The following is a 27,828-nucleotide window of genomic DNA, read 5'->3' as shown; positions in this document are numbered from 1 at the left end:
CAGAGCGAAGGTGGAGATACAAAAGCGGACGACGCCGGGTCCATCGGCATATGATCATCAGACGAAATGATGAAGACGACAAAGACAATCACGATCTTGTTATCATTCGCTGCTGCCGCGCAAGGTCAGTGGAATCATGGAATTGCTGTTTGGAACTTTTTTGTTCAACTGCAGAGCATGATTTTTAGTTTCAACTTTTAAATTAAAAGAATGAATTTAAGTTTGCGAATACAATTTCAATTTAATAATTTATTTATTTATTATATTTGAATAAGGACCTTTTGGTGACCCCCCTTTTAGGGTGAAACAGACTGTAGAGGCTTTAGAGAGTAATAACTATATTTGATGTAATTCGCTCTGCTTGGCTTTGAGTACTTTTTGTAATAAATTAGTATTTTAGTTTTATTTATTAATTTGTATATATTTAGCTCTCAATTGTTGGGTTTGCGACAACGCCCGAACGAACGACGAATGCATCGAGCGAGGAAGACTGGACAGGTGCCAAGCTAACCAGGTTGGTTCGAGGGTTCACGAGAAATGTGAAGTTTGGAAAATAACTTCAGAAATTAAAAAGAGAATATAATTTTTTTAAAACTTTTATGGTGAATTGTTGTGTTTTGTGAGTTTATTGAATTTCGTAGTTTTGCAAAATATGAATCTTGTATTTCAAATAATTTTTATGCGCTGGATCGAATCCTCAGTCGTATTAAAAGAAGTAATTTCCAGAAGACAAAAATTTGGCGCCTTAGTTTTTGAAGGTTGTAGAAATGTGAACACACCTGGCGAGGTTACCAAACGCCACTTTGCGTGTGACGTAACATAATTGCGGTGCGGCAGCGTACATCGGTGACGTAACAAACAAAACGGCGACAACTTCCACAGAACGCGATGGCCGCTGAGCGATCATGAACAATATAATTTGCTCGTACGTTCAGTAACTTTCGTTTATTTGTCGCAAGCGCAAACGTTTTAATGGCAACACTATGAACGGTCGCGCACCTTGGTTCGATCCTTGTAGCTGTCCCACCGATGAGACGTATGTCACGTGACCCCACCGTCGTCGCATCTAGCGCCGAAGCTTCTTTCCCGCCGCCAGCCGCATGCTTCTCCTGACGTCACTATTGAGAAATAACTATCCATTATGTAAGACGAGCCGGCATCGCTGTATTCGGGTTATTTATAATGCACAAGATTTGTTTGCGACCCAATAGTGACGTCACCATGACTTTCAACAACGAGATACTTTCGATTCAACGAACTACGATTATGACGTCATAACAATTGACTTGAGTTTCAATTCGTAAATTCTATAATTGATTCGTTTCGTTGAATGAAACTGAAACAAAGTCGCGATGCCCGCATCTGGTTGCATCACGTTCAAGCGATCTTTGTGACTAAACAATGCCCTCCAGGAGACTTGGGGTGGAATCTCGTTTCATCCGCACTGATTGTTGCTTTTTCACATTTAAATGAGATACTGTCAAACTACCTCCAGTATGTTCATGGCGTATAGAAGTAGACGGTTTAAACAATGGCAACTCGCGATCCCATAAGAATTAAGTGGCCAGTTGCCATGCAGAGATGTTTCAGTATTGCTGATATCTGAGAGAAAACATCCAACTGAAGAAACCCTGCGGCCATTCAGTGACGAGTTATTGGGAATCAAAATCTAATAAATTAAAGTTTTAAAAGCTTTTAGCAATAAACTGTTCGCTCTTTCACAGCTGGCTTGCCAAACTGAAGTACGCCGAGGAAGCTTTGGGATCCTGGTGTCGAAACGTTGTAAGCAGGCCCATGCGTGCGACAACAACTTCATCCAGGTAAGTCATAAAGCAACCACATTGTCGCGTCATTCTGTGATGAACAGCAAGTTTTGTAGGATTTATAAAATCGATGAAGCTTCAATAATTACTTTCTCAGTCCATCAGCTTCCGACCAATGATCGACCCTACTCTCTCAGTGATCGGGATGACTTTGAGTTGACATGAGCGATGCCGAACCGGTGTCATTCGAATGCCTTCCCGGTTATCACCACATGGCTGCCGACAATATTCAAGGATGAGTGCAGCAAATGTTCAAATTAACAATTGATTTCCTCCCCAGAACCCCAGAGCCGCGTGGTCTCCCAGCCAATGCAACACTCGCACCCCCAGCTCCGTCTGCAGATGTTGCTGTAACTTCGACGAATGCAACAGACCATCCCTGGACTGCCAAGCAGGACGTAAGTGATGACGTCATATCAACGTCGTGCTCAAAAACTTTACATATTTGTTTGAAACTTATGGTTTTGGTGTGCCGTCATAGGCTACGTCACAATTGAATAAGCGAGATCAAAACGAAGGGGAGTTGAACGCTCATGGCTGAGAAGGAGCGATCTTCCTGGCGTCAGCATTACCTAACTAACTATAGAACGTTGTGTTAAACGTTCATAACGTGTTCAATCCTTTGTTTCCCTAGCAACTGTCCAACCTCGGGCTCGCAACAACGAGTTGTCATGTTTCCAACCTCGGAATCCAACAAACGGCAACAAGGAATGTTCTTTGTTGGATGTGGCCAGCAAGCCCAGAGGGAGAGTGGCGCTAGGGACTGAATGCAAGTTTACCTGCAACGAAGGTAAGGGAATAAAATTGAATGTTTTCATCAGTTAAATATGGAGCCACCGCTTAAAAGTGGTTCCAAATTTAAGTGGTTTAAAAACTTATAACTAAGTGGTTTTGTTTTGAAACTTTCTATCATTCGAAACTTTTTGATGCCAACCTCTGCCCTTCAGCAACTCCGCACCAACTTTGTTGTTTTCAATTCATCTTTTGGTTGTAATTAAAGGTCGCTATGGTCGTGATAATAGATTTCCTAAAATTGCTGAGTCATCGCAATAATACAATGTCATTGCAGGTTACCAGCTAGTAGGCGCCAACGCGACAATGTGCGACCGCGATCCGAGGCAAGAGATAGCAAGGTTCAACCGAAGAGCACCAACCTGCAGACGTAAGTTTGGTTCCAGCCCAGAAAGGCACAAACCATCGAGTACTTGAACAAATTATTATCCTTGTACTGATTACGCTGATGACGTCATGCGGTGCCTGCCTTGGCATTCAATCTGGTTGTTTCTGTTCCAGCAACCACATGCTTGCGGCAACAGGTGGCGCCCAAGAGCGGATCGGTAACTTGCACAAACGGCCAGCGTATCGGAAGTTCCTGTTCATTCCAGTGCGAGCCCGGATACTCAATGGCCGGTCCCCCATTCACTAGATGTCGTAAGTGGACTATTGTGGTTCAGCGGATAAAATTTTCAAATTTGAAGTTGAAAGTCATTCATGATGAGCGTAAACGATTTGCACTGTGACGACACAAATTAGTATTGTCACACGCGTGCCTGTCTGTCATGTCTTGGAGAACAAATTAACTTGGCACTGCATTGTAGATCTTGTAAGATCAGTTGAAAGTTCAATAACGCGCCTGGGCTTCTATGAACCTTCTTTATGAACAACATGTTGCTGTGACGTAACAACACGTACTTATCTCACAGAATCATCACGGACGTGGAGCAACAAAGCGCCATCTTGTGTCCTCATAAATTGCAACCCACCCCACACCGACCCCACCAACGGCCTGGTCACGTGCACAAACGCGAACAAGCAGGGCAGCGAGTGCAGGTGACGACACTGGGATTGTGACGACACAGGCTACATTGTTTTATTGAGCATCACAGCTCGGCCAAACACTACGGTGGTAAAATAGCGAGTTCCATACTTGATCCCAAGCATCTGGGGATGGAAAGGCAAGGTTTTCTATACAGCGTAGGAAGCCTTAATAGTCCACAAGCCCCATGGGACATCTCTCTATCCAGGAGTACCGGTCTTTGAGGAGGATCATGTGATAGATAACTACGCACGAGGAAGCTTTGTTGGAATTGCTTTCATAGTTACGTCACAAAAGGAAAGATGCAAACTTGGTGTGGCTTTGACAACGATTTTCTTTTCCAGATTTGAATGCGTGTTCGGGAACGCTCTGGTGGGTTTCCCGCTATCCGAATGCCAAGAAGACAGCCGTAACCCTGGCAACGGAAGATGGAGTACGCGCGCGCCCAGTTGTCGACGTAGGTTGAGAAAGAACATTTCCTTTTTCGGGACTTGAACTCACCATAAAAACTATTTCTCTGTTACCACGAGTAAAACATAATGCTACTTTCTACTGAGAACTTTTTATTTCAATCTTCTGTTTATTTGACTTTTTGTGTCAAGATTTTTTTCATTTAAAAAGCTTTAATTTCAGCGATTCTATGTCCGGCTCACATTGCGCCATCTGACGGCAGCATGGAATGCAGTGATGGAAGGAATGTAGAAAGCGTTTGTGGATTCTCTTGCAACAAAGGATTCGTTCTCATCGGAAGATCAGAGTCTACCTGCCAGGATGATGGTAATGACGACACAATCGGAGTGTGGTCTTCCCAGGCTCCCAGATGTCAAGGTTGGTTCACTGGAATTTCACGAAATCTCGGCTCTCCTGAATCTTTCACGTGATTGGTTGAAAATTGTGAACTCCGCAATGAGAAAGGAGAAAATTTATTCCAGATTTTAAATTCAACAATTTAAATCAAAAATTAAAGAAAGCTCAATTAATAATTGAATTTTCAAAATACTTGAACCGTTTTTATTCTACTTGAATAAATTAAAGAGCAAACCACAGACCTAATGATCGGTCTGCGCTTGGCAACGCTTTCAAAGGCAGTGCGCTGCTTGTGTGAGTTAAATGATTAAACAATGTCATAAATTGCCCGGTAGTCTATCCTGGGCCACCACCAGCGAGAGAAGGGAGGTAAAAGGCACCTTGAACCATGGATTGGGCAAAGTAGTTTGAAATGTGTGAGAGATGGCAAAGACAACTCTGTGATGGAAACAATTTTCATTTCAGCGATTCTGTGTCCGGCTCACATTGCGCCATCTGACGGAAGCATGGAATGCAGCGATGAAAGGAATGTGGAAAGCATTTGTGGATTTTCTTGTAGGAAAGGATTTGTTCTCATCGGAAGATCAGACTCTACCTGCCAGGATGATGGCGATGACGACACAATCGGAGTGTGGTCTTCCCAGGCTCCCAGATGCCAAGGTTGGAATTAATAATTGAATGTTCATCAATGTTTTTTCTATCGAGGGTTTTAAATGTGGTTGATGCACCACAGATCGTCACATACATCGCTCTGATGGTGGAACACTAATTTGGTGTATAGCCGAAGCTAACTAAACAAATAACTCAAAGAAAATGTAAATATTTCTTCTCAAATCTTCATTGAATATCTACTGCAATGTCCTCTCAGCTTCGATTCTTGATGTGATGTCACTATGTTGTGCATTGTGATTAAATACTTTTCAATATTTCAGCTGTGCAGTGCCAACCAAGACACTCAGCACCAATTGGCGGAAGCGTTTTCTGTTCCAACGATAATTTAGAGGGCAGCATATGCAACTTCCGATGCAGTGGCGATTTAGAGCTAGTTGGAATTCCAACGTCACAATGTAGGGGCGGCAACGGTGAAGGGGTAGGACAATGGACTTCTCCCGCTCCAAAGTGCATGAAAGGTTTGTTGATTTGACCAATGACAATGTTGATGAATATCGTTGATGATTATGATGATGAATGTTGTTGATGATAATGATGACAACTTTTGTTCCAAAAAGTTCCTTCACTTTGAAGATTCTCTTCGTACTTTTCGAGGTTGATTTAAAATTCTCTGTTTTTCCTTCAGCGATTATCTGTCCCGACCAACGCAGCCCCAGGAATGGAGCAGTGTCCTGCGATCTTGGCTTCAGCGTCGGCAGCGAATGCGCTTTCGTTTGTGAGCTCGGTTATAATTTGGTGGGAGAGGAAAAGTCAATTTGTAGGGAATCTCCCTTTGACCTTAGATCTGGTGAATGGAGCTCGCCAACGCCAACTTGCGAAGGTAAGTTTCTATAAGTTTTTCACTTCAAGGCAGCAGAGAGCTTCTGGTTTCCTAGCTTATGAACTTTTTATATTAGGTTTTGAATCTTTATCCTCGGACTGACAAAGCCTTGATTGGTTATTCCTGGTAGTTTCGAATACTTGCAGAGGCTCTTGACAAAGGGCAGGTTACCGAGATTGGCAGCGTGAAGTTTCCGATTGTTGAAATCTTGTTGTGGGAATTATTCCATCCATTAGGTGCAGCTGAATAGAGAGCAGTCCTTGGAATACGTTGCTCAAGCGCACACTCCGAGAGTCGAACCAGCGCCGCTTGATCTTAAAGTTTCTTCGTTCATCAAGTCACGCTCTAATCAACTGAACTATCGGGGCAAACAATATGTTCCTTGACAAAGGCTTCGTTCAGGTCGCGTTTCTGCGTTGCATGTCGCGTCTGATTAAAATTGTTTATCTCGACAGCGATCAGATGCCTTCCTCCTCACTCTGCTCCCACGTCCGGCAGCGTCATTTGTACTGATGAGAATCGTGTCTACAGCTCCTGTGGCTTCTTTTGTGACATTGGCTACATCATAAGTGGGGAAGAGTTGTCCCGATGCGACGTCGATGGGAAGTGGTCGTCAGCATCTCCAACTTGTGAAAGTAAGTTGTTCGAATGATCGCTTTGTGAGAAACAACTTTCAGTTGATGAAGTCCGCCCAAAGTAAACCATTGTGGGTTGCGACTTGAATAATCACAATTGAAGCATTGTTCTCATTCTGGATGGACGCGGTTTTATTGATTACGTTTAAAGATGAACTTGCTGTTTCGTTCCCAGGAATAGAATGTCCTCTTCGGACTGCTGGTCCGGAGTTTGGAAGCGTCAGTTGCAGCAACAACAACTTCGCGGGAAGTGAATGCACCTTCAGCTGCAATCCTGGCTACGAAATGGTAGGGAGCATCTTTGCGGCCTGCCAGTTTGATGGGGTGTGGAGTGGACCGGACCCAATCTGCAACCGTGAGTTGCAAACTCGTTATTCTAATTCCAATCGCGGTTTTAAGCTTTAGAACACATTTCCGTTTTAAGTTCAACATTTTTTAAACGTTTTGTTATCATGAGCTATTTGAGAGCTGTGCTCTTTGTGACGTGATATTGGCGCGACGAGCGATACTCACTATGATGTGAAATTTTAGTGGAGGGAATTAACGGGAATGATACTTCCAGGATTATTTTGTGGAATTCCTCCTGAAGCGCGGGAGAACAGCATCAGAACTTGCTCGGATGAACTGAGTCTTGGATCGAGATGCGAGTACACATGTCTCCTCAACTACCGCAGAGTGGGGCCACAGTTCTCAGACTGCGTCACCGCCCCAGTAGGGCTTCGATGGAACAACCCAGCGCCATCGTGTGTCCGTAAGTGATCATCAGAGTTTCATGGCGGATCGAGCTTGTTTCTGCAAACTTGATTCATCAGAGCAAGTATTAACTTGCGTTCATATACTTCAATGAATAGCAACTGATGTGCAGGGCAGCGTGCAAGCTGTTACCACTCAGAGCATAGTGTACTACTGTACATAGAGTCTACTTCAGAAATCCTTGCTTGGTGACATAAAACCTACAAGAATTAAATACAAACTTTCCTTTAATGACTTCACTCAAGGATTGACAACGTACAACGTGCGTCCTCATAGAAATAAATCGACGAAGCTAAATGCTAAAAAATAAAATTTTCAGACATTGTTGAAAACGATATTTACATTTCTAATAAGAAATATTCCAATTTGTTTTTTTAGAAATCGAATGCCCTTTGAGAGGGGGAGCCCCTGCATTCGGTGACGTCAGCTGCTCTGACAGGCATTACGCTGGAAGTGTCTGTGAGTTCACTTGTAACGCGGGCTATGGCGTGATCGGTGACGTAACAGTGACGTGTCGCGCCGATGGAACGTGGAGCTCCCAGGATCCTTTCTGCGAGCGTAAGTATAGCCTACAGTGTGAAAGTGTCATGGCAACAGTAGGCAAAATCGATTGATGACGTCAACAAGGAATACATTGATGACGCACGTTTTTGTGTCTAATCATCAGGAAAGCAGGAAACGGTTTTGTTGTCATTTGTTACAAATATTCAACAAATTCCAGCAATAAACAACTTTTACATCAGGTCTCTCGTGCCCCCCGGCCCCGCAAGCCATGGCGAACAGCGACCGTCAGTGTACGAACGGAGACGTGTTCGGCTCCATTTGCGAGTACACTTGCCTCCTCAACCATCGCCGGGTTGGGGCGCCCACTTCGACTTGTGTGGTCGGCCCAGATGGGTTGAGGTGGAACAACCCCGCACCATCCTGCACACGTGAGTGGAGATCATGCATTGTGACAACAGCTAGAAGCAATTGTTTGCTCAAAATCAACCTTCAATCGTTGACAGACGAAAGTAACCAAAAAGCGATCCATCTGTGACGCAACAAAGCACATTTTAACCAATTAGAGCTCTATCCAGGCGCAGTTACATGAAGTTTAATTCTGGTATCCGCAACATTCTTTACAAAAACTTTGCTAAGAGCGCCATCAAGTGACATTTTCATCTTTCAGCGGTCACGTGTGAAGAGCTTGGACCAATCACGAACGGGGAAATGTCTTGTTCAAACGAGGAGTTTGTTGGATCTGTCTGCACGATCGACTGCAACGAGGCGGAAGGATATGCTCTCTACCCCCCTCTAAGCGATCAATCCACCTGCCTTCCCAACTCCTCATGGGACAAACCAGCGCCCTGCTGCGCCCGTAAGTGGTCAAATATTATTCATTTGTAAAGATTCCCACCATTTGTAGACATTTCGTCTTTTCGAAACAACATTCATTTATACATTTGCACGATCACTTCTGGACTTCATTGTTTAATGAGCTACAATACTTCCTCCATCTTAGGTCAGTGTCCACCTTACGCTGTGATGGATCTGATCCTGGTGCTAGATTCCTCCTCATCTATTGGAGATGCCAATTGGGAAATCATGAAGACTTTCATCAGGAGGATCATAGAGTGAGTTATCTTACTTTTATAACATCACTTCCTAAACGGTAATAATGTTATCGACATCACCGCGATGGAAACTTCCGCAGAACTGTGACCTTTACGACTCTTACAATCTTTGCAAACCCATGAACTTTACATGCAAACTGGTGAGGCTGTTTGGGAAACGTCCAACTTGAAAGATCAATCATGATGCCCCATCGATATAGTTGCCAGGTGATTCTAACAATTGATGGAAACAAGCTCATAAGCCTGCCGGGTCTAAGTTAATGACCAATATTATACTAAAACATAAAATACGTTTCTCTCGATCTTCCATTTCTACTTCTTCCATTCATCGTCACAATATCTCATCGTGCGCAGATCCTTCTACATTTCTTCGAACGTCTCGAGGGTGGCTGTGATTCGATACAATCGACGCGTTGACGTGAGTTCTCAAATCTTGCTAAGCGACTTCCCCGATGATCGAGAGGGACTTCTCGCGGCTTTCGATGATATCCCATACAGCGGGCGAGGTAAGGGACAGAAGATTACATTCTCCAGCTCAGGATTTCTAATGGACATAAGCAACCTCCGTTTGGTTTTGTGTTGGTCTTGAAAACAATATAATTCTCCATCGAAGCTAAAGCCATTTGAAGATTTACAATTATTTTGTCAACATCAATTTTAAGTACAACAAAATCATGTTACCAAATCTTTCATGTTGAACAAGTGTTAATGTCCAATACGGTCCAAGCCTACGTGTTGCTCAGTTCAGTTCAGCATATTGCACTAAGAAGGGCCGTAGGCATTTCTATAGAGCAGTTTGCTGTTAATGATCATCACAGAAATTAAGGAGTTTCACTCCGCAATCGACGGGATGTATTTAAGTGTCTTGGCGAAGACACAGCCACATGCTCTGGAGAGGTGTCGAACCGGCACCCTGTCGAACTTGGTTCTGTATTGCAACCTATCCAACGTGTGACATTCCAAACGTGAGCAGCTGATTGGGTACTTCAGTTACGACGCAACAGACGCTGTTTGCAGTAGTTGTTGCATCTGCTGCCTAGTTATTGTCTTGGTTTGTAACTCTAAGTTACTGATGTTGCCACATTGGATGCGAAATAAAATGATGAAATGATTCAGGGACGCGAACTGGGAGCGCGGTCCAGTATGTCTCCGATGTGATCCTCCGGCCAGAGAACGGCGACAGGATAAATGCACCAAATGTTGTTCTCGTCATCACTGATGGACAAGCACAAGATGGGGATGTGTTGAGGAATGCTTCCATCCAACTGAGGCAGGATGGCGTTCTGGTGAGTCCCTCTTTTACTGTGACGTAACTGTACACCGCAATCATCTTTTATTTTCACACAATGAGACGACGTCACTGTCGCAAATGTCATATCCCGGTATTCAAATGAAGTGGAACCACAATCTGCATCTCGCGGCAACAAACATAAATGGTTGTTTTGTTTCAGACTTACGGCGTTGGAGTTCAACCCCCGAGAGGAAAGTTGGACTTTAACCAGCTTATGGACATTGCTGGGTCCGAAGATCACCTCCTAATCGCGGAGCAAGGATTCGCTGAACTCGATGAAGCGTTGTCGCTGAAGCTGAGCGAACAAATCTGTGAGAATCGATGCGTTGACGATTACAATCGATCATTCGGTCACAGAGGAAGCACGCAGTCTCCCCTAACCGTAAACGAGTCTCCCTCTCCAAGAAAGTAGAAGCTTAGTCTCTTGGAACAGATTTGTCATCTCAACACTTTTTTGAGTAATTTGCACAAGAAACGTCATGAAGCGTGAACTTTCCACGTCACAACGTGAACTTTTCACGTCACAACGTGGTTCAACAACTTCTGCTTATTCAACTGTGACACAACATCTCTTGATGAACTTACAGCTAATCAGCTAGCCTGTCCTTTAATATTGAAGCCGATTATTTTTGCAATGCCTAACTATGAGCCGACACGAAATAGATTTATGGTTTATCGATTAATATTGTTTCAATAATTACTTGTTTTAGGAAGCGCTTCAACTCTCTACACAGCATAGTTAGCTCTGTTTGTTCATAAACGCCCATCTGTACACTTTTGCAATCTTGCCTCTTTGTTCGCGGTTGAAGCATCTTATTTGCACAAGACCAGTTGCATGTTGTTCGCCTGCGCACTTCGCCTTTCCGCTCCTGGCAATTGTAGTTTGCATCATCATATTGTTGCGTAATAATACACTTCTGTTCCTCAATCGCTTCTTAAGTGGACATCTTTATATTGTTTTTTGTGAAGTTTTATGACGTACAGAAGAAACACGTGTTCTTCGACAAGTAAACACGTCGCTGCTACGTTGTTTTTATGTCTTATTTGAAAAAGTAGATCCACTCATCGCGGGTCGTGGTGGATTCCATTATATCTGGAATGTAGGAATCCTGCACATGCTGTTTGTTCTCAGCAAATCTCTTTTGTTTGAGCGTGGTTCATTTTAATCTTTCTCTTTTCGATTATAAATTATAATGTAATTGAATTGAGTAACTATTCAAGTAATTTATTATTATTTGCTGTTCGTTTGACTATCGCATGTTTCGAGCTTAAGGTGACCTTGCAATAAAATACAAAAGTCATTATTGCTTGTTTCTTATCGATGATATATCTGTGACACAGCTTCGCCTAATCACCACAGTGATCAGTAGCAGCATACTTTTGATTAATAAAATAACAATTAAAACGCAATGAATGATGAAATACAACGAAATATAATCACTTTATAATGATGTATATCAAGAAATGAAACCAACAAAACTTTAAACACGGAGCAGCAATTTGTTGCAGTTAGATGCATCAACAAACAAACATCTAATCCAGTCGTACGCTAAGTGAAGTCATTATTTGATTATTTATTCCATTATTTTTTAAGAGTTTTTGTTAAAAGTTGTTCTTCATTCCGCTTATGGACACGATTCCTTTATCTCAATCACAAATGTCAAAATATAAATTGCATCAAATTAAACAAAATGCATTAAAAAGTTTTGAGAGCAATCTTTGTTTAGGATTTAATTTTACTTTCCCCACTTTGCTCTCCAATATGACGTCAATCCTCTTCAATTAAACTTGAGTGGCCATTGGACACGGACAGCTTTCTACCAGTGATGCCAAAATGCTCTATTACGTCACAGTCTTTTTCATTTATGAAAACTACAAAGTCGGCCAATCAGTGAATAAAAAAATAACAGTTAACCTCTTAAGTACATGTAGCTCCACGCAAAGTGATTTACATGCCTTTTTACTCTTTTTATTTCTTCATTCATATCAGTTTGTATCCTCTGTGGATCCTTCTCTAGTATCATGGGCCAATCCTATAGATGTTTGCTGGTACACCTCTTCATATTCTTGGAATTTCGGCCAATCAGAACTGCGTTTACTAGAATCTTGTAACGAGCATGGAATGTCAATGAAATATATATAGCAAGAAATGAGGAGGAATATACAAGGAAAAGATCCATGCGGATTTGTCTATGAATGTAAGAGCTTCTAGATAGGTAGGCCTATATGACTTGTGAAAAATTACTTTGGTGTTCTTCAAATGAATAAATATGTAAGCAACACAGAGCAGTGATTTATTTAAATCATCTCTTCACCAAATTTATATTTAGAAGGTTGTTAAAGAAATGCAAAGAAGAACAATCATTTAATTGGGATGTGCGTTGTCTTCAACTAAGCCACAAGTTAAATTGCTTGCTTCGGAAAAGCCGCTACATCCTTCTCATAATATAGAGGAAAAGTAGATTGGGATCTACTTAGTCTTTTGATTTATACATGATGGTTATTATGTATGTAAATAGTGTTTATGTATTACAAATAAGAAATAAACTTTGTTTGTTTTAAAATCTAAAATATGTAAAATTTATGTAATTTGACATTGATTAATAATTTACACGAGCAGAGGGGCAGAAAGTTTTACAAGTGAAGCCTCAAGAGGCGCAGCCCAACAAGTTTAAGAACCCCTGATCTACAGTAGAGCACAACTGGTGAAGTGTTGCAGATATTTCATTTCAATTTGATTGAAGATCTATTGGACGTTAAGAGCTGAATAGTATATCCATCAAATTCTTCAATGTTATCCTCAGGAGCATTAGAACCTGCAACAGAGATCAACGTTTTTGAATTCAGAAATATTTGCCTCAATTTCCCAAACATTCCTCTCTGGATAATAAACCTCCACAACATCTGATCCTCCTCCAGCGACGTATATTTTCCCATTTGAAACACAAGCTCCATGATAGCATCTTGCATCCTTTATCTCCGCAACATTGCGCCAAGTTTGGTTCCATGGATCAAACCGTTCGACTGATTTCAGTTTTCTATTCTCGTTGTTCCTACCTCCTATTGCATATAATTGATCATTGAGAACAACACCTGCTAGACCTGACCTTGCAACTTTCATTGAAGGAACAATATTCCAACCACCTTGGCGAGGATCGTGATGTTCAACTGAGTTTAATGGACCACCATTGTTGAAACCACCAATTGCATATATTCCTCCGCTGGTAGAAACCAAGGCAAAGTTACAACGTCCTTTATTCATGTCATCAATACTGTTCCATTTGTTGGCAGCAATGTTGTAACATTCTCCAGATCGTAGACCACCCAATTCCTCCCATCCACCCCAATTATAAATGCAATCATCGAAAACAACAGAGGCACCATCTTCTCTCTTTCTATTTGTAGAAGCTAATTCCTTCCAACCTGACACCTGGTCGTCCAAGTCCAATCTTTCCACTGCATTGGTATTTATTCCACTTATGACGTAAACTTTCCTTTTGTGACTCACAACTGATCCACAAGTGTGATCAAACATTGGGTTTGAAAAACTACTTGTTTGTTTAATTATGACGTCATACTTCCATACTTGCTTTCCATCAAATGCAATAAAGCAAGTTTCTGCTTTATGTTGCTCAACAATGGCTTGATTGTTTTGTTGATCTCGAATTTGGGAAAGTGTTGATCGAACAATGGTTTTGGTACAATCCAGACAATTCATGACCAATTCTTCTTGACAGACAACATCTTGCATGAAATCTCCAGATAAATTTTCAAGTTTCAATAAATTAAAAAGCTCAGTCAAGTGTTGCTGACGTGCATCGACGTCATGTTTGATCCATTCAATCATTCCATGGAAAACAATTTCCTCAGATGTCACTTGTTTATCTTTCATTTCAAATATTTCTTTGATGTCTATAAATTTCAATTCGTTGAATTGTTTTTCCTTTATTAGACTTTCAAAGTTGTTTGCAATCACAAAATCTGCTTTTTCTACAAGTTTGTCAAGATTATACAATTTTGAGTATGATCGAATATATAGACAGTTTGTTACATCAATTTCCTCAAGTAAAAACTCCACACAAAATTCCTTCAAGTGGGGAATCTCCATGTAATTAGCTGCTTCTATTAAGTTGTACACATTCTCACTTGTGATTGTGATGTCACAAGTGTAAATGAAGTTTAAAACAGCTTCAAGTGTTTCTTCAGTCACTCCTTGGACATTTCCTTTTCTTTCATACTTTTCCTTCATTTCCACGGAAAACATTTTTGAGAAAAATGTTGAGAACACTCCAAGGATACATTTGTGTCCAGGGAAGTCATTAGATCCAGCAGTTAAAGTGACATCACAATAGTTTTTCATTTTGATTCTGTCATTGTTCAACATTGACAATATTTCTAAAGCGTGACTACTTTTATAGTTTTTTGATTTCATTTTTGCAATTTCTATCTCAACCAAACTGATTACGTTTCTGCAAAATTATAAATATCCAGTTAAGCAAAAATTAAATATAAAACAACAAATGTTTCTTCATCCGCCATGAAAGATTCTTTTCTATTGGTTTGTACAAGATTTGCAAAGTTTTCAGAATGAAACCAACTGGAGGTGGCCATGATGAAAGTAAATTTGAAAACCACGATCCAAAATTTTTGACATTTAGTTGTATTCGTGGTGTAATCGAAAGTTTCTTAACCAATTAAGATTTGTTTTTGTTGCAACAAATCGATCTAAATTTGTTTCATTATCCAGAGGAGCAGTTGGTTTCATGTAATAAAGAAAGTTGTTATTTAATAAAAAAACGAGAAAAATACATTTTGGAAAATTTCAGGTCTTAAAAAATATTTTAAAATAAATTATAACACAAAGAGTCAGTCAAGTTTTTTTAAACCAGGGGTTCCCAACCTTTTTTGCACTGTGGCCCCTTGGAAAATTTTGAAAAATCAATGGCTCCCCTATTTTTTTCAACCTTTTGAGAAAATTAAGAAACGTCATTTTAATTAAAAAACTTGTTTATACAGTAACTGGTGGTTGAAATGATAAAATGATATAAACACAACACACAGTAAACACGATAGTAGCCTACTATATGCCGTTAATGTGATGGTTGAACTTGTTTTTGCTCTGAGAATGTCTTAATTGCTGGTTTGGTGGTGGAAAGAGCAAGCCGCATGTCATATTGAATATCCAATACACTGCGCTGCTTTGTCTTCAGAAGTAATATTGCTGAAAACCCAAAAACAAATATTATTATTTTGAAATAACCGGGAATTAAAGACCATTTCATGAAGATTTGGGAAAATGTACTAGTGTTTTTATTAGATTTTAATTTATTTCTTTTGTTGTATAGTGTTGGAGTGGACTTAGAGATAATAAATTAAAAAAATATTATTTTTCAAAATTTCCCCCTTTGAAAAAGTCCCTAGCGGGCCATGGCTCCCAGGTTGGGAACCCCTGTTCTAAACTAATTCAATTTTAATTCAGTTTTTCTAAATTAATTTAAAATTAATTGTTAAACTCAGCATTAAGGTCTTTGTGTCAGCACATGTATCAAATTAATGATAGCCTACCATTCACTTAAAATTCAGGGGTGGCGAACCTTTTTGCGGTCGCGGGCCACTTTGTTAATTACACATGAGTTCTCGGGCCGCACAACTTTTTAATCGTAACCTACTATGAAATCTTTTAGAAGCAACTCAAAATATTATTCATAAAAAGTAACAAACGGCAGATGAAAGTAATAAAACCCGCACAGTTGAAATTATCTTACGCGGAATCGAAACATACAACAGTAAAAAATAAAAACAAATCAACTTGAGCAAAAAGGACAGAGCAATAGTACTTGCATTAATAATGACGGAAGTTTAATTTTCCATTTTTCATAAAATGACGTCATAGATTGGAATCGACCAGAAATACAAGGTGAAGTTGGTGAATAGTGTTTTCACAACTTTACCTTATAGCTTTCCTATTTTCTAACTTTAAACCCTGAAATTTAGTGTTTATAGGGCAAGAAAATAGCAAAGGAAAGGTGTACCAGTGAAGGCATAAACAGCTTTGAGATGTCTTTTGTCTTTAATGCATGAGCGATTTTCAAATTGTTATGCGGGCCGCATGCGGCCCGCGGCCTCAGGTTCGTCACCTCTGGCTTAAATCTTGCTGTAAAAGGACGAATAAATTTGATCATGCTTCTAAACTAACACAAGCTGCATCTTAAATTTAAACCAGATAAATAAAACCCAACAACCAGACGGCATTTAACATAATAGCATGAAGATAAACTAAAAATTACAAACGTTTTCGGCCATACTCGTGTTAGCCCTTATCAAGTAACCAACCGACTGATGCTTTTCGTAAATTGAAATTAAAGATCTGATCAACATTCACAATAGTCCAGAGGTGACGAACCTGCAGCCGACGGGCCGCATGCAGCCCGTCAAAGAATTTTGTGCGGCCTGCAAAACAATTTTGTTTGAGAGTGGTCTGGTACTGTGGTACTACACAATCACTACAACGTTGAAAAAACAACATTTTTTTGGAGGGGTGAAGAGCATGACTGAATGGACCCCTCTTGCGTACGCCACTGCCCAAGTAGCAAATTCAATGGCATTAATTTTAATTTCTACTTTCCAACATGGCTCCGCGTGCTTTTCAATTGTAATTTTGATGTTTTTATGTTGAAAAAATTGCTAAGGTTACTTTGTTTTGCTTGTCTATGGTTCAAAAAAGCAAACTCTCTACCAAAGCTTTGTGTTGAAAGTTTAGCAAATCCAGACACTCTTCAATGAAATCGTTATGAGGCCAATCATGGCCACCTAAAGATACGGCCTGATTTGTCACATTTTGGAGAAATTTCCAGGTTTTTCTAACTTTGGGCGAACGTTTAAATAAATTTTTCTAAAAATTAGATTTTTACGCTTTCTTTATTCTTTTCCCCAGATGACACAATAGGTTTTAACATTCTCACATGTTGAAAAACAAAGAAAATTTGAATTCGAAGATTTTAGTCACACTGTGAATTTTCAATAGCAGTCTGATTTTGCGTTTTTCAACTTACTTTTTTCATTTGCTACTGCTTCCCCAAGGCAACAAAAAAGTTTTATGTCATTAGGAAACCGAAAAAATTAAAAACAGCTCAAAAAATGTCAGTCAAGCACTAGCAGTAGCTGTAATCAAAATCTGCAAAATGTGACAAATCAGGCCGCATCTCCAGGTGGCCATGAGCCAATCAATATTTATTACAATCTTACATTATGAGGTTTTGACTATTGATAAAAAAATACTACTCCATATTGAATAGTTCATCGTCTCATGATGGAGCTTTGTTTTATTGGTCATCATTTGGAATGACTATTTTAAATCAACGAAAGCGGTAAATCTATGTTATCTTGTATCAGTTTATAAAATAAAAAATAAGCTAGGCAATTATATTCTCGCTATCTTTCAAAATTAATTTCAGCAGTTGGTAGAATGGTCCCTTATTAACTGTTTGATGAAAAAGTTGAAGCATTGTGGGGAATAATCATGTTTCTGAAGAGATGAAGTTCAAAACCAAGTTCTTTTTCAGCTTGTTAATTTGTAGATCGCGCGATTGATTCTTTAAAACACCGCTTTGAAAAACGCCAAAAGCCTAATGTGGCTGAATTAAATTCAGAATTTCTCTTTCGGTCAAGACAAATTTTTGCAAGTGACAAAGCATCAGAAAGTTACAAGAAAGTCTTGAAGATATTGTAAGGTAGCCTACTTGGTAAAGTAGCTTCCTCATTTCCAACCTTTCTGCTCAACTGGAAAAAATCTCACCTTTCTTAAGTTAATGTTATGTCAAAACATGGAAAACACAAAAGTCTGCACTATGCATTGGTCATTCTTCTTCTCTCGTATTGTCACTAAATATCAGGGCACCTGTTGGTTCTGCCTGATGTCAATCGAAACTATATGCTCTTCACACCACAAGGAGGTATGAACAGCAGGCAGTCCTTGATTGTTATATCTGCTGCCGTCTATACCTCATTGCACGCACAAGCAGCAATCACTACCAAGCCCCAAGGCAACATATCTGCATCAAACCGTTCCACACCAGTGAGCAGACGGTCACCGTCAGCATGGGCGCTTCTCTATCATGTATTAGCGCAGTATTCTAAAGCTAAACCACTTGATTGCTTGGCTTTGAATCTTTGTCCTCGGGCGGACAAAGCCTTGATAGGTTATTCCTGGTAGTTTGGCATACTTGTAGAGGCTTTTGACGCAGGGCCGGTTACCGAGATTGACACAGTGAAGTTTTCCGATTGTTGAAGTGTTGTTGCCCGGGAGCTATTTCATCCACTAGGTGCCGCTGAATGGAGAGCAGTTCTGAAATGCGTTGCTCAAGCGCGCACCCCGAGAATCGAACCAGCGCCGCTTGTGTTGAGCGCAAAACCACTGAGCTAACATCCCACCTTGTGCTAGCAAGGCATTTTAAGAGCGCACTGCAAGCTGATACTTCTGAATTGTGAAGTGAACTGGAAATTGTGTCGGCAAAGTAGGCTACTTTTAACGATAAAAGTAAAACAAGCAAAGTCCGTTTGATAAGCTCGGCAACTTTATAGCCATAAGCATCAGTGCAACTGAGAACTTACATTTTGTAACCTACCATCCGCCCACTTACGTTTGTCTATACAGTAGGCTACCTAGTAGGCTACTAGTTTGTCTACTCTATAACCATAGTTACAATTTAACTTCCTCTTTGCAAAATTGTTTCCAACTCTCTCTCCACCGATATGCGGCACATTGCCCAGTTCAAACATGGCGCATATCATCAACTGGTTTTGTAAACTTTTCTCAGCTCTCGCAAATGACGTTTCAAAGTAGGACTGAAGAAACCTTGCCAGCTTTTGAAACGAGCATTGCATCGCTTGGAACTTTCGAAGTAGAAATCGTTTGATTCGATCTACATTGCTCCAGTTAATTTAATTTCTTCTACTCTGATCGTTTTATTTAGCTTCCATATATTGTTCAAATTTCTCAATAACTCGATTTTACTTCAAACTGATGAAAAAAGTTAAATTATTAAATAAAATAATAATCTTTGTCGATCTCTGCTTCTTTTTCCTTGTATCATTCGCAAAAGCCTGTACCATGATTACTGATTCTTTCTCAGTCTCTTACTCACTCAAAAACTCTTAATTTTTCAATTGAAGCTGGCCATGTAGGACGACAGAGCGTTGTGTTAATCTCTGGTGGTGAGACTGTCAGTCATTCCGGTGTTTTTCATTTGGTGCTCTTGGATTCTGTCGTTCAACGTCAAGCTTGCTATGTTGGAATGAATCAACAAACGAATCAATAGCGAAGATTATCAGGTACTGATCACTTCTCGCCATAATCATGTCCCAGAAGTGCTGTCGTACCATCGACGACTGTATATGAGCGGACATGCGAACAAGCAACGTGCCACTACATATTTTTGCTACTTTTCCATATCTTCATGTTTGCGAAAACAACCTACACATTGAATCTGTCCTCTTCCAACTGTTGTTGCGCCAAGTGAAATTTAATCAAGCGAACTCAAGCGAAAATACCAAAGGAAAGTTGTCTATGAAAGCTGCAGACATTCTTGACAAGACTCAGCGAAAACCAACAAAGCAATATTAATTAGCGTTGTTTTCACGTCTTTTCACTGAAACTATCCAATTAAGAGCGGACTAGGCACTTTTAAACCGGAAGTATCAAACTTGGATTTGAAATCTTTGAACCAATAACAGCTTGCTTTTTACGTATCTTCAACGTGTAGCAATCATTTATCCACACGCAAAACCAAACTTTACAAAATAACAAACATAAAGTGACGTCACTAAATACCAACAACACACAAATTGACAAAATGCTCATAACGTAAACTTCTAGTAATTTGCATTGAAAAGTTTCAACACTAAATTTTCACATCGAAAGATAGTTAATAATTAATTCAGATAGTTAATTGAAGCAAGTGCAGTAAAATTCGTCTAAAGTGACACTTCGGTTATAGTGACACTTTTTCCGCGGTTCCTTCAGGTGTCACTATAGGCGAATTCTACTCTGCTTCACTTTGCCTCAATGCAGCTACGACATTGTGATAGATTGTGAGATAACTAAGGTAGGCTACTGTTGGATTTAATACAGTCTATCAATCCGCGCATTGATTTATTACAATAACCCTACAATTGACTAACTGTGTTCTAAACACAGAACCCATAACTCTGATTGGAAAATATAAATACAATCATTTACCCTTTGATGTGATAAGCTTCATACATATTCGAGGAAGAAAATAACTATTGCTAATAATAATCTTAATATTTGGTTGATACGCCACAGATAGACACATTCTACTCGTCGTCGTCGTCGTCGTCGTGTGAGCCTCTGGGGCCGAGGATCTATCCCTTTGCCACCCCAGATTCACGACGTTCCATTCTACTGTTAACAATATAGTCTCAAAACTTCTATTGAGATGCAAAGTATTTTCCACAAGACTATATGCTCCCGAAGTATTTAGGTAATGAAGATTTAGAAATATTTTTTTAGGATCGAGCCATCAAGTATTTGCAGACCCTTGCTCTGTTGCTTTTATCTTGTAACTCTTTCGCTGTTAATGATACTTCTCGTCAAACTTACATTTTCATAAAAATGGTAGGTTGTTACAAACCACTTGGCTACCAGGATAGCTCAGTTGGTTAGCGAATGGCTTCGAGAACGAAGAAGCTTCAAAATCAAGCGGCGTTGGTTCGACTCTCGAACTGGTTGAGCTGGTTGAACTCTCGGGGTGTGCTCTTGAGCAACGCATTTCAGAACTGCTTTCCATTCAGCGGCACCTAATGAATGGAATAACTCCCGGCAACAACACTTCAACAATCGGAAACTTCACTCTGTCAATCTCGGTAACCGGCCCTGCGTCAAGAGCCTCTACAATTATGCAAAACAACCAGAAATAACCAATCAAGGTTTTGTCTGTCCGAGGATAAAGATTCAAAACCAAACCAAACAACCGACAGCGTTGTAGACAACCTATGTGTAAAGAACGCCACGTTGCAATGTAAGTAAAAAAAGTCAATTTTTGTTACAACATGTTAAAACCCTGATTTGATGAAAGAAATCTAATCTCTGATGTGCATTCAGCATCCAAATTCTTATCGCCTGATCCAGAAATTCATTTGAACATTAGAATTGATAAGTTTTTCCTTGAGTCCTTAACTTTTTGACTTCCAACATCTTCTGGCAGCGCAATCCATAAAGCAATTGAACAATCTATTAAATAGTTAATAATCATTTTTTCAAGTTATTAAATTTTTTGTTAACTCTCTTGGATCAAAGTTCACAAAAGCGATGGATGACGTCATTGACAACTGTGAAGTTGTTGGATTTGAAAAAATGAATTTTTGTCTAGAGGTGAAAAAACTAAACTTGAATTCAATGTTTTCAAATTCTGGACTCTATGGAAACAATGAATTCAAGGTTTTTAAATTCAGGGATGATTGCTTCAACTTGCCAAACATTCCCCTCTGGATCATAAACCTCCAAAGCATCTGATCCTCCTCCAGCGACGTATATTTTCCCATTTAAAACACAAGCTCCATGATTGTATCTTGCATAATTCATATCTGCAACATTGCACCAGGTTTGATTCCGTGGATCAAACCGTTCGACTGATTTGAGGATTTTATTGTCGTTTGCACCTCCTATTGCGTATATTTGATCTATGAGAACAACACCTACTAAATCATGCCTTGCAACTTTCATTGAAGGAAGAATATTCCAACCACCTTGGCGAGGATCGTGATGTTCAACTGAGTTTAATGAACCATTGTTGAAACCACCAATTGCATATATTCCTCCGCTGGTAGAAACCAAGGCAAAGTGACAACGTTCTTCATTCATGTCATCAATCCTGTTCCATTTGTTTGCAGCAATGTTGTAACATTCTCCAGGTCGATGAATACCTTCATATACCTTCCATCCACCATAATTGTAAATGCGATCATCAAAAACAGCAGAAGCACTACTTTCTCTCTTTACATTTCTAGAAGCTAATTCCTTCCAACCTGACGTCTGGTCGTCCAAGTCTAATCTTCCAACAACGTTGGTATACTCTCCACTTATGACGTAAACTTTCCTTTTGTGATTCACAGCTGATCCCTCTGTGTGATCAAACAATGTGTTTGGTAGATTACTTGTTTCTTTCTTTATGACATCATATTTCCATACTTGCTTTCCATCAAATGCAATAAAGCATGTTTCTGCTTCATGTTGCTCAACTATGACTTGATTGTTTTGTTGAGCTCGAATTCGGGAAAGTGTTGATCGAACAATGGTTTTGGTACAATCGAGACAATTCATGACCAATTCTTCTTGACTGACAACATCTTGCAAGAAATCCCAGGATAATTTTTCAAGTTTTAATGAATTGAAAAGCTCAGTCAAGTGTTGCTGACGTGCATCGACGTCATGTTTGATCCATTCAATCATTCCATGGAAACCAATTTCCTCAGATGTCACATGTTTATCTTTCATTTCAAATATTTCTTTGATGTCTTCAAATTTCAATTTATTGAATTTTTTTTCCTTGATTAGACTTTCAAAATTGTTTGCAATCACAAAATCTGCTTCTTCTACTAGTTTGTCAAGATCATACAACTTTGAGTATGAACGAATATGGAGACAGTTTGTTACATCAATTTGCTCAAGTAAAAACTCCACACAGAATTCCTTCAAATGAGCAATCTCCATGTAATTAGCTGCTTCTATTAAGTTGTACACATTCTCACTTGTGATTGTGATGTCACAAGTGTAAATGAAGTTTAAAACAGCTTCAAGTGTCTCTTCAGTCACTCCTTGGACATTTCCTTTTCCTTCATACTTTTCTCGCATTTCAATAGAAAACATTTTTGAAAAAAATGTTGAGAACACTCCAAGAATACATTTGTGTCCAGCGAAGTCATGAGATCCAGCAGTTAAAGTGACATCACAATAGTTTTTCATTTTGATTCTGTCATTGTTCAACATTGACAATATTTCTAAAGCGTGATTACTTTTATAGTTTTTTGATTTCATTTTTGCAATTTCTTTCTCAACCAAACTGATTATGTTTCTGCAAAATTATAAATATCCAGTTAAGCAAAAATTAAATATAAAACAACAAATGTTTCTTCATCCGCCAAGAAAGATTCTTTTCTGTTGGTTTGTACAAGATTTGCAAAGTTTTCAAAATGAAACCAACTGGAGGGGCCATGATGAAAGTAAATTTGAAAACCACGATCCAAAATTTTTGACATTTAGTTGTATTCGTGGTGTAATCGAAAGTTTCTTAACCAATTAAAATTTGTTTTTGTTGCAACAAATCGATCTAAATTTGTTTCATTATCCAAAGGAGCAGTTGGTTTCATGTAATAAAGAAAGTTGTTATTTAATAAAAAAACGAGAAATATACATTTTAGAAAATTTCAGTTCTTAAAAAAATATTGTAAAATAAATTATAACACAAAGAGTCAGTGAAGTTTTTCTAAAGTCTAAACTAATTCAATTTTAATTCAGTTTTCTAAACTAATTTAAAATTAATTGTTAAACTCAGCATTAAGGCCTTTGTGTCAGCACTTGTATCAAATTAATTAATGATACCATTGACTTAAATCTTGCTGTGAAAGAACGAATAAATTTGATCATGCTTCTGAACTAACACAACCTGCATCTTAAATTTAAAATAAACAAACAAAACGTAACAACCAGACGGCATTTAACATAATAACATGAAAATAAACTAAAAATTACAAACGTTTTCGGCCATACTCATGTTAACTCTTTTCAAGTAACCAACCGACTGATGCTCTTCATAAGTTGAAATTGAAGATCTGATCAACATACACAATAATCGAATACAAATTTAAAATAATCGCTCTTCGTGGTGTGACAGTTTGAGTTCCATATCTAATTCCCATAGTTGAAAAAAAATAATGAACTTTTGATGTCTTCAGCAAGACGGGATGATTTTGTCAACACATAAATGTTTCTTGTTTTTTGATATTTTGAATACATTTTTTTTTAATGCCTGCTTTGCTCAACTAGACTGCTATCACAGCGATTGTAAAACGTAGTAAACCTGACGTAATCGAACAAAAACGAGTTGATTCGTAATCAGCGTTTAACGTTACATCTGTGATAGGTCGCAGTTCCCCACATGCCATTTTTTATCTTCTTGTAATGGAAAATTACAAAACTTTAAATTTTAGCATGCTGAAACTGAAGTAAACCTTAACTTGTAGCCTACCTTGTGCCATATTTTTTCTTGCACCACAGACAGGCAAGGCACAACAACACTTTTCATTCCAAATAGCCAAAAAACGCCGTATCATCTAATTATGAACTTGGGTGAGCCCCGAAACAGGGGTGGGCTCCCAACCGGGGTTTTTGGAAGTGGTAAATACAGCCCTTGCATGATGTAAGCTATGGAATATCGAGCTTTTGTAGCAGTGTTTTGTTTTTTCACTTCAAATAGCCAAAAAATATTAAACAAACTGAAATGAGTGGGCCCCTAAGCAGCCGTTGCTCCCCTGCGGCCGGAGTACAAGCAGAGATGGACATCACCAAAACAAGGTTATCTTGAAAATCAAAATCACTTTCAAAATCACTTTATGCAATCACCGGTACTTGAATATAACAAAGTTTTCGATCGATGATATTGCCAAAAAAAAAAACTATAAGCAACCTAGTTGGTATTGCTAGCCTGTTATGTTGCTTTCAATTACTAGATCGCTGGCCTAAGATTTGTAATAAGTTAGTTACCGTTGCTATTACTCCTATCAATCGTTGTCGTAGTTTGCTTAGAATCATAACGTCACACCCAAGGCCGAGGGGATTGCAGTATTGAAAAAGTTACAAAATTTGCAATTAACTTTATGCTTTTTATTTAAAAAATGAACAACTTTAAACTGCATCATTTTTAACTATAGTCTTGTGTGGTTCATATGGGAAGCTTTCATTCGAGTGACTAAGTAGCTGTAACTATCGCTGGATTATATCAATGCTTATTGCATTATTTACCTATCTGGCAACCTTGATAGGTAAATGGTTTTTGTTAGATTTTTGAAAGTCGCTTTTTCAATTTTGTTCACAACTTAAGTGAAATAAATTTAAAAAATATGACAAAAATTCAGAAAAGTCTGGCAACTTTCAAAAATCTGGCGACACTGAAGCCGGAGTCAGCCAGTTATGAATAGGGTTGCTATAACCCGAGGAATCGGAGTTGTATAGGCTATATTTCGCTCGACTCCACAGCTCTGGTTGCCATTAATTACTTCGTGTAGTAGAGTTTTAAAAAAATGCCTCTATTTTGTAAGTAAACTTCAATTTTAAAGTGATCTTGGTCTTATTGTTCTTCAAGATCACCAAAATGAAAGTGATTTTCAAGATCAAGATCATACCCATCTCTGGGTACAGGGGTAGATGATCCCATCCTGCTACCCCAAACCACTCTCAAACAACAACATGGTTGCTTTACACAATCACAACAACGTTGAAAAAAAAAACCATTTTCCTGAAAGGTGAGGAGCATGGCTGAATGGTGCCCTCTTGCCTACGCCACTGCCCAAGTAGCAAATTCAGTGATTTTAATTTCTACCTCCCAACATGGCTCCGCTTGCTTTTTCAATTGTAATTTTGATGTTTTTATGTTGAAAGAATTGCTAAGGTTACTTTGTTTTGCTTGTCTATGGTTCAAAAAAGCAAACTCTCTTTCAAAGTTTTGTGTTGAAAGTTTAGCAAATCCAGAAAAGCTTCAATAAAATCTTTATGAGGCCAATCAATATTTATTGCAATCTCACATTATGAGGTTTTGATTATTGAAGATAAATAAAAGATAAAAATATTGCTCGATATTTAATAGTCAATCGTCTCATGATGGAGCTTTGCTTTATTGGTCATCAATTACAATGATTATTTTAAATCAACGAAAGCGGTAAATCCATGATATTTTGCATCAGTTGATAAATTAAATAATACGCTAGGCTATTATATTCTCGGCCTAATGTGGATAAATTGAATTCAGAAATTCTCTTTCGGTCAAGACAAATTTTTGCAAGTGAAAAAGCATCAGAAAGTTACAAGAAAATCTTGAAGATATTGTACGGTAGCCTACTTGGTAAAGTAGCTTCCTCATTTCTAACCTTTGTGCTCAACTTGAAAAAATCTCACCTCTTTTAAGTTTGTACCGATTGCGATTTCACATTCTGACATATTCATCTTGGTGTCATATTCTACAGTCTAGTCCCCTTACGTATATAACTTTTTACCTTCAAGTTTTGATTTATCCACCTTGTGGCTTTGGCATCACTGGCCATATTTGGTGAATCTCACTTATAGCCATTCTGACGTCACTATCGCTTGAACTGGTATAAATTGATTCGCGTACCCTAATGCCTAAATCTTTCTTTTCGATCAGTTGTGCTTCTGAGAGTAGGCTGTGTCCTGTGTGAATTCTCGCTTTGCCAGTTTCAACACGTGGCAACAGTACAAATGGACTTTCTGGCTTCAACTACTACTCAGCTTAAACAGAATCTCACTCATGTTCCTAAATAGTCAAGAAGCTTTCATTGAACTTCAACACTGTGTCTGCAACCCTGAACCGTTGCAAGTTAATGTCAAAACATGGAAAACACAAAAGTCTGCACAATGTGTTGATCACTCTTCTCCTCTCGTATTGTCACTAAATATCAGGGCCAGTGGCGTAGCTAGGGGGGCGGACCGCCCCGGGCGGCACTTTTAAACTACGATTTTGATTATAATCTGATAAAAAAACGCATTTCATTTTCACATGCTTTTTCTTGAAGGGGCGGCAAAATCTGAATCCGCCCCGGGCGGCACATTTCCTAGCTACGCCACTGATCAGGGCACCTGTCGGTTCTGCCTGATGTCAATGGAAACTATGCTCTTCACACCACAAGAAGGTCTGAACAGCAGTCCTTGATTGTTGTACGTGCTGTCGTCTACATCTCACTCGCAAATAACAAGCAGCAATCTCTGCCAAGCCCCAAGGCAACATATCTGCACCAAACCGTTCCACACCAGTGAGCAGACGGTCACGCATCCAGCGGCAGGGTTGATTGGCACACCGTCAGCATGGGCGCTTCTGTATCAAATATCAGCGCAGTATTCTAAAGCTAAAATACTTGATTGGTTGATTTGGAATCTTTATCCTCGGACTGACAAAGCCTCTGATAGGTTATTTCTGGTAGTTTCGCATACTTGTAGAGGTTTTTGACGCAGGGCCGGTTACCGAGATTGACAGAGTGAAGTTTTCCGATTGTTGAAATGTTGTTGCTCAGGAACTATTTCATCCACTAGGTGCCGCTAAATGGAGAGTAGTCCTCTAGTGCACTCCCCGAGAACCGAACCAGCGCTGCTTGATCTTGAGTTGGACGCGAAACCACTGAGCTAATAGGGATTGTTATCAGTACTAAGGAGAGGCTAGCACCCCACCTTGTGCTAGCAAGGCATTTTAAGAGTGCACTGCGAGCTGACATTTCTGAATTGTGAACTGGACTGAAAATTTTTGGCACATTATTTTTAACTGAAAAAGTAAAGTCCGTTTGATGAGCTCGACA

At 39.3% G+C, this 27,828-nt stretch overlaps 2 protein-coding genes across 2 annotated transcripts; one reads left to right on the top strand and one right to left on the bottom strand.

Moving 5' to 3' along the window:
* Positions 1-66: 66 nt before the first annotated feature.
* LOC145783574 (sushi, von Willebrand factor type A, EGF and pentraxin domain-containing protein 1-like) lies at positions 67-11,661 on the top strand. Its single transcript, XM_082595470.1, has 23 exons — positions 67-124; positions 429-514; positions 1,725-1,820; positions 2,104-2,221; positions 2,458-2,613; positions 2,893-2,985; positions 3,117-3,254; positions 3,527-3,653; positions 3,984-4,096; positions 4,273-4,467; positions 4,912-5,106; positions 5,379-5,576; positions 5,744-5,938; positions 6,394-6,573; positions 6,749-6,928; positions 7,136-7,324; positions 7,705-7,884; positions 8,070-8,258; positions 8,498-8,686; positions 8,831-8,942; positions 9,297-9,448; positions 10,059-10,228; positions 10,394-11,661. The coding sequence occupies exons 1-23, from the start codon at positions 67-69 to the stop codon at positions 10,643-10,645; spliced, it is 3,561 nt and encodes a 1,186-aa protein (XP_082451596.1). The 3' UTR covers positions 10,646-11,661.
* A 9,994-nt stretch (positions 11,662-21,655) lies between these two features.
* On the bottom strand, positions 21,656-23,215 carry LOC145783573 (kelch-like protein 12). The gene has a single exon (XM_082595469.1). The coding sequence runs from the start codon at positions 23,213-23,215 to the stop codon at positions 21,656-21,658; it is 1,560 nt and encodes a 519-aa protein (XP_082451595.1).
* Positions 23,216-27,828: the final 4,613 nt, after the last annotated feature.

Source organism: Aplidium turbinatum, chromosome 14 (assembly GCF_918807975.1).
Source record: "Aplidium turbinatum chromosome 14, kaAplTurb1.1, whole genome shotgun sequence".
NCBI lineage: Eukaryota > Metazoa > Chordata > Ascidiacea > Aplousobranchia > Polyclinidae > Aplidium > Aplidium turbinatum.
This window is presented reverse-complemented; position numbering and strand designations above follow the sequence as displayed.

What these genes read in the sequence shown, in the direction of transcription:
- LOC145783574 (XM_082595470.1), top strand. Translation starts at nt 67, where the DNA reads ATGATGAAGACGACAAAGACAATCACGATCTTGTTATCATTCGCTGCT. An exon ending in CCCAGCGCCATCGTGTGTCC is followed by an intron (nt 7,325 to 7,704) that starts GTAAGTGATCAT and finishes TTGTTTTTTTAG; the next exon opens with AAATCGAATGCCCTTTGAGA. An exon ending in ACCAGCGCCCTGCTGCGCCC is followed by an intron (nt 8,687 to 8,830) that starts GTAAGTGGTCAA and finishes CCTCCATCTTAG; the next exon opens with GTCAGTGTCCACCTTACGCT.
- LOC145783573 (XM_082595469.1), bottom strand. Translation starts at nt 23,215, where the DNA reads ATGAAAAACTATTGTGATGTCACTTTAACTGCTGGATCTCATGACTTC.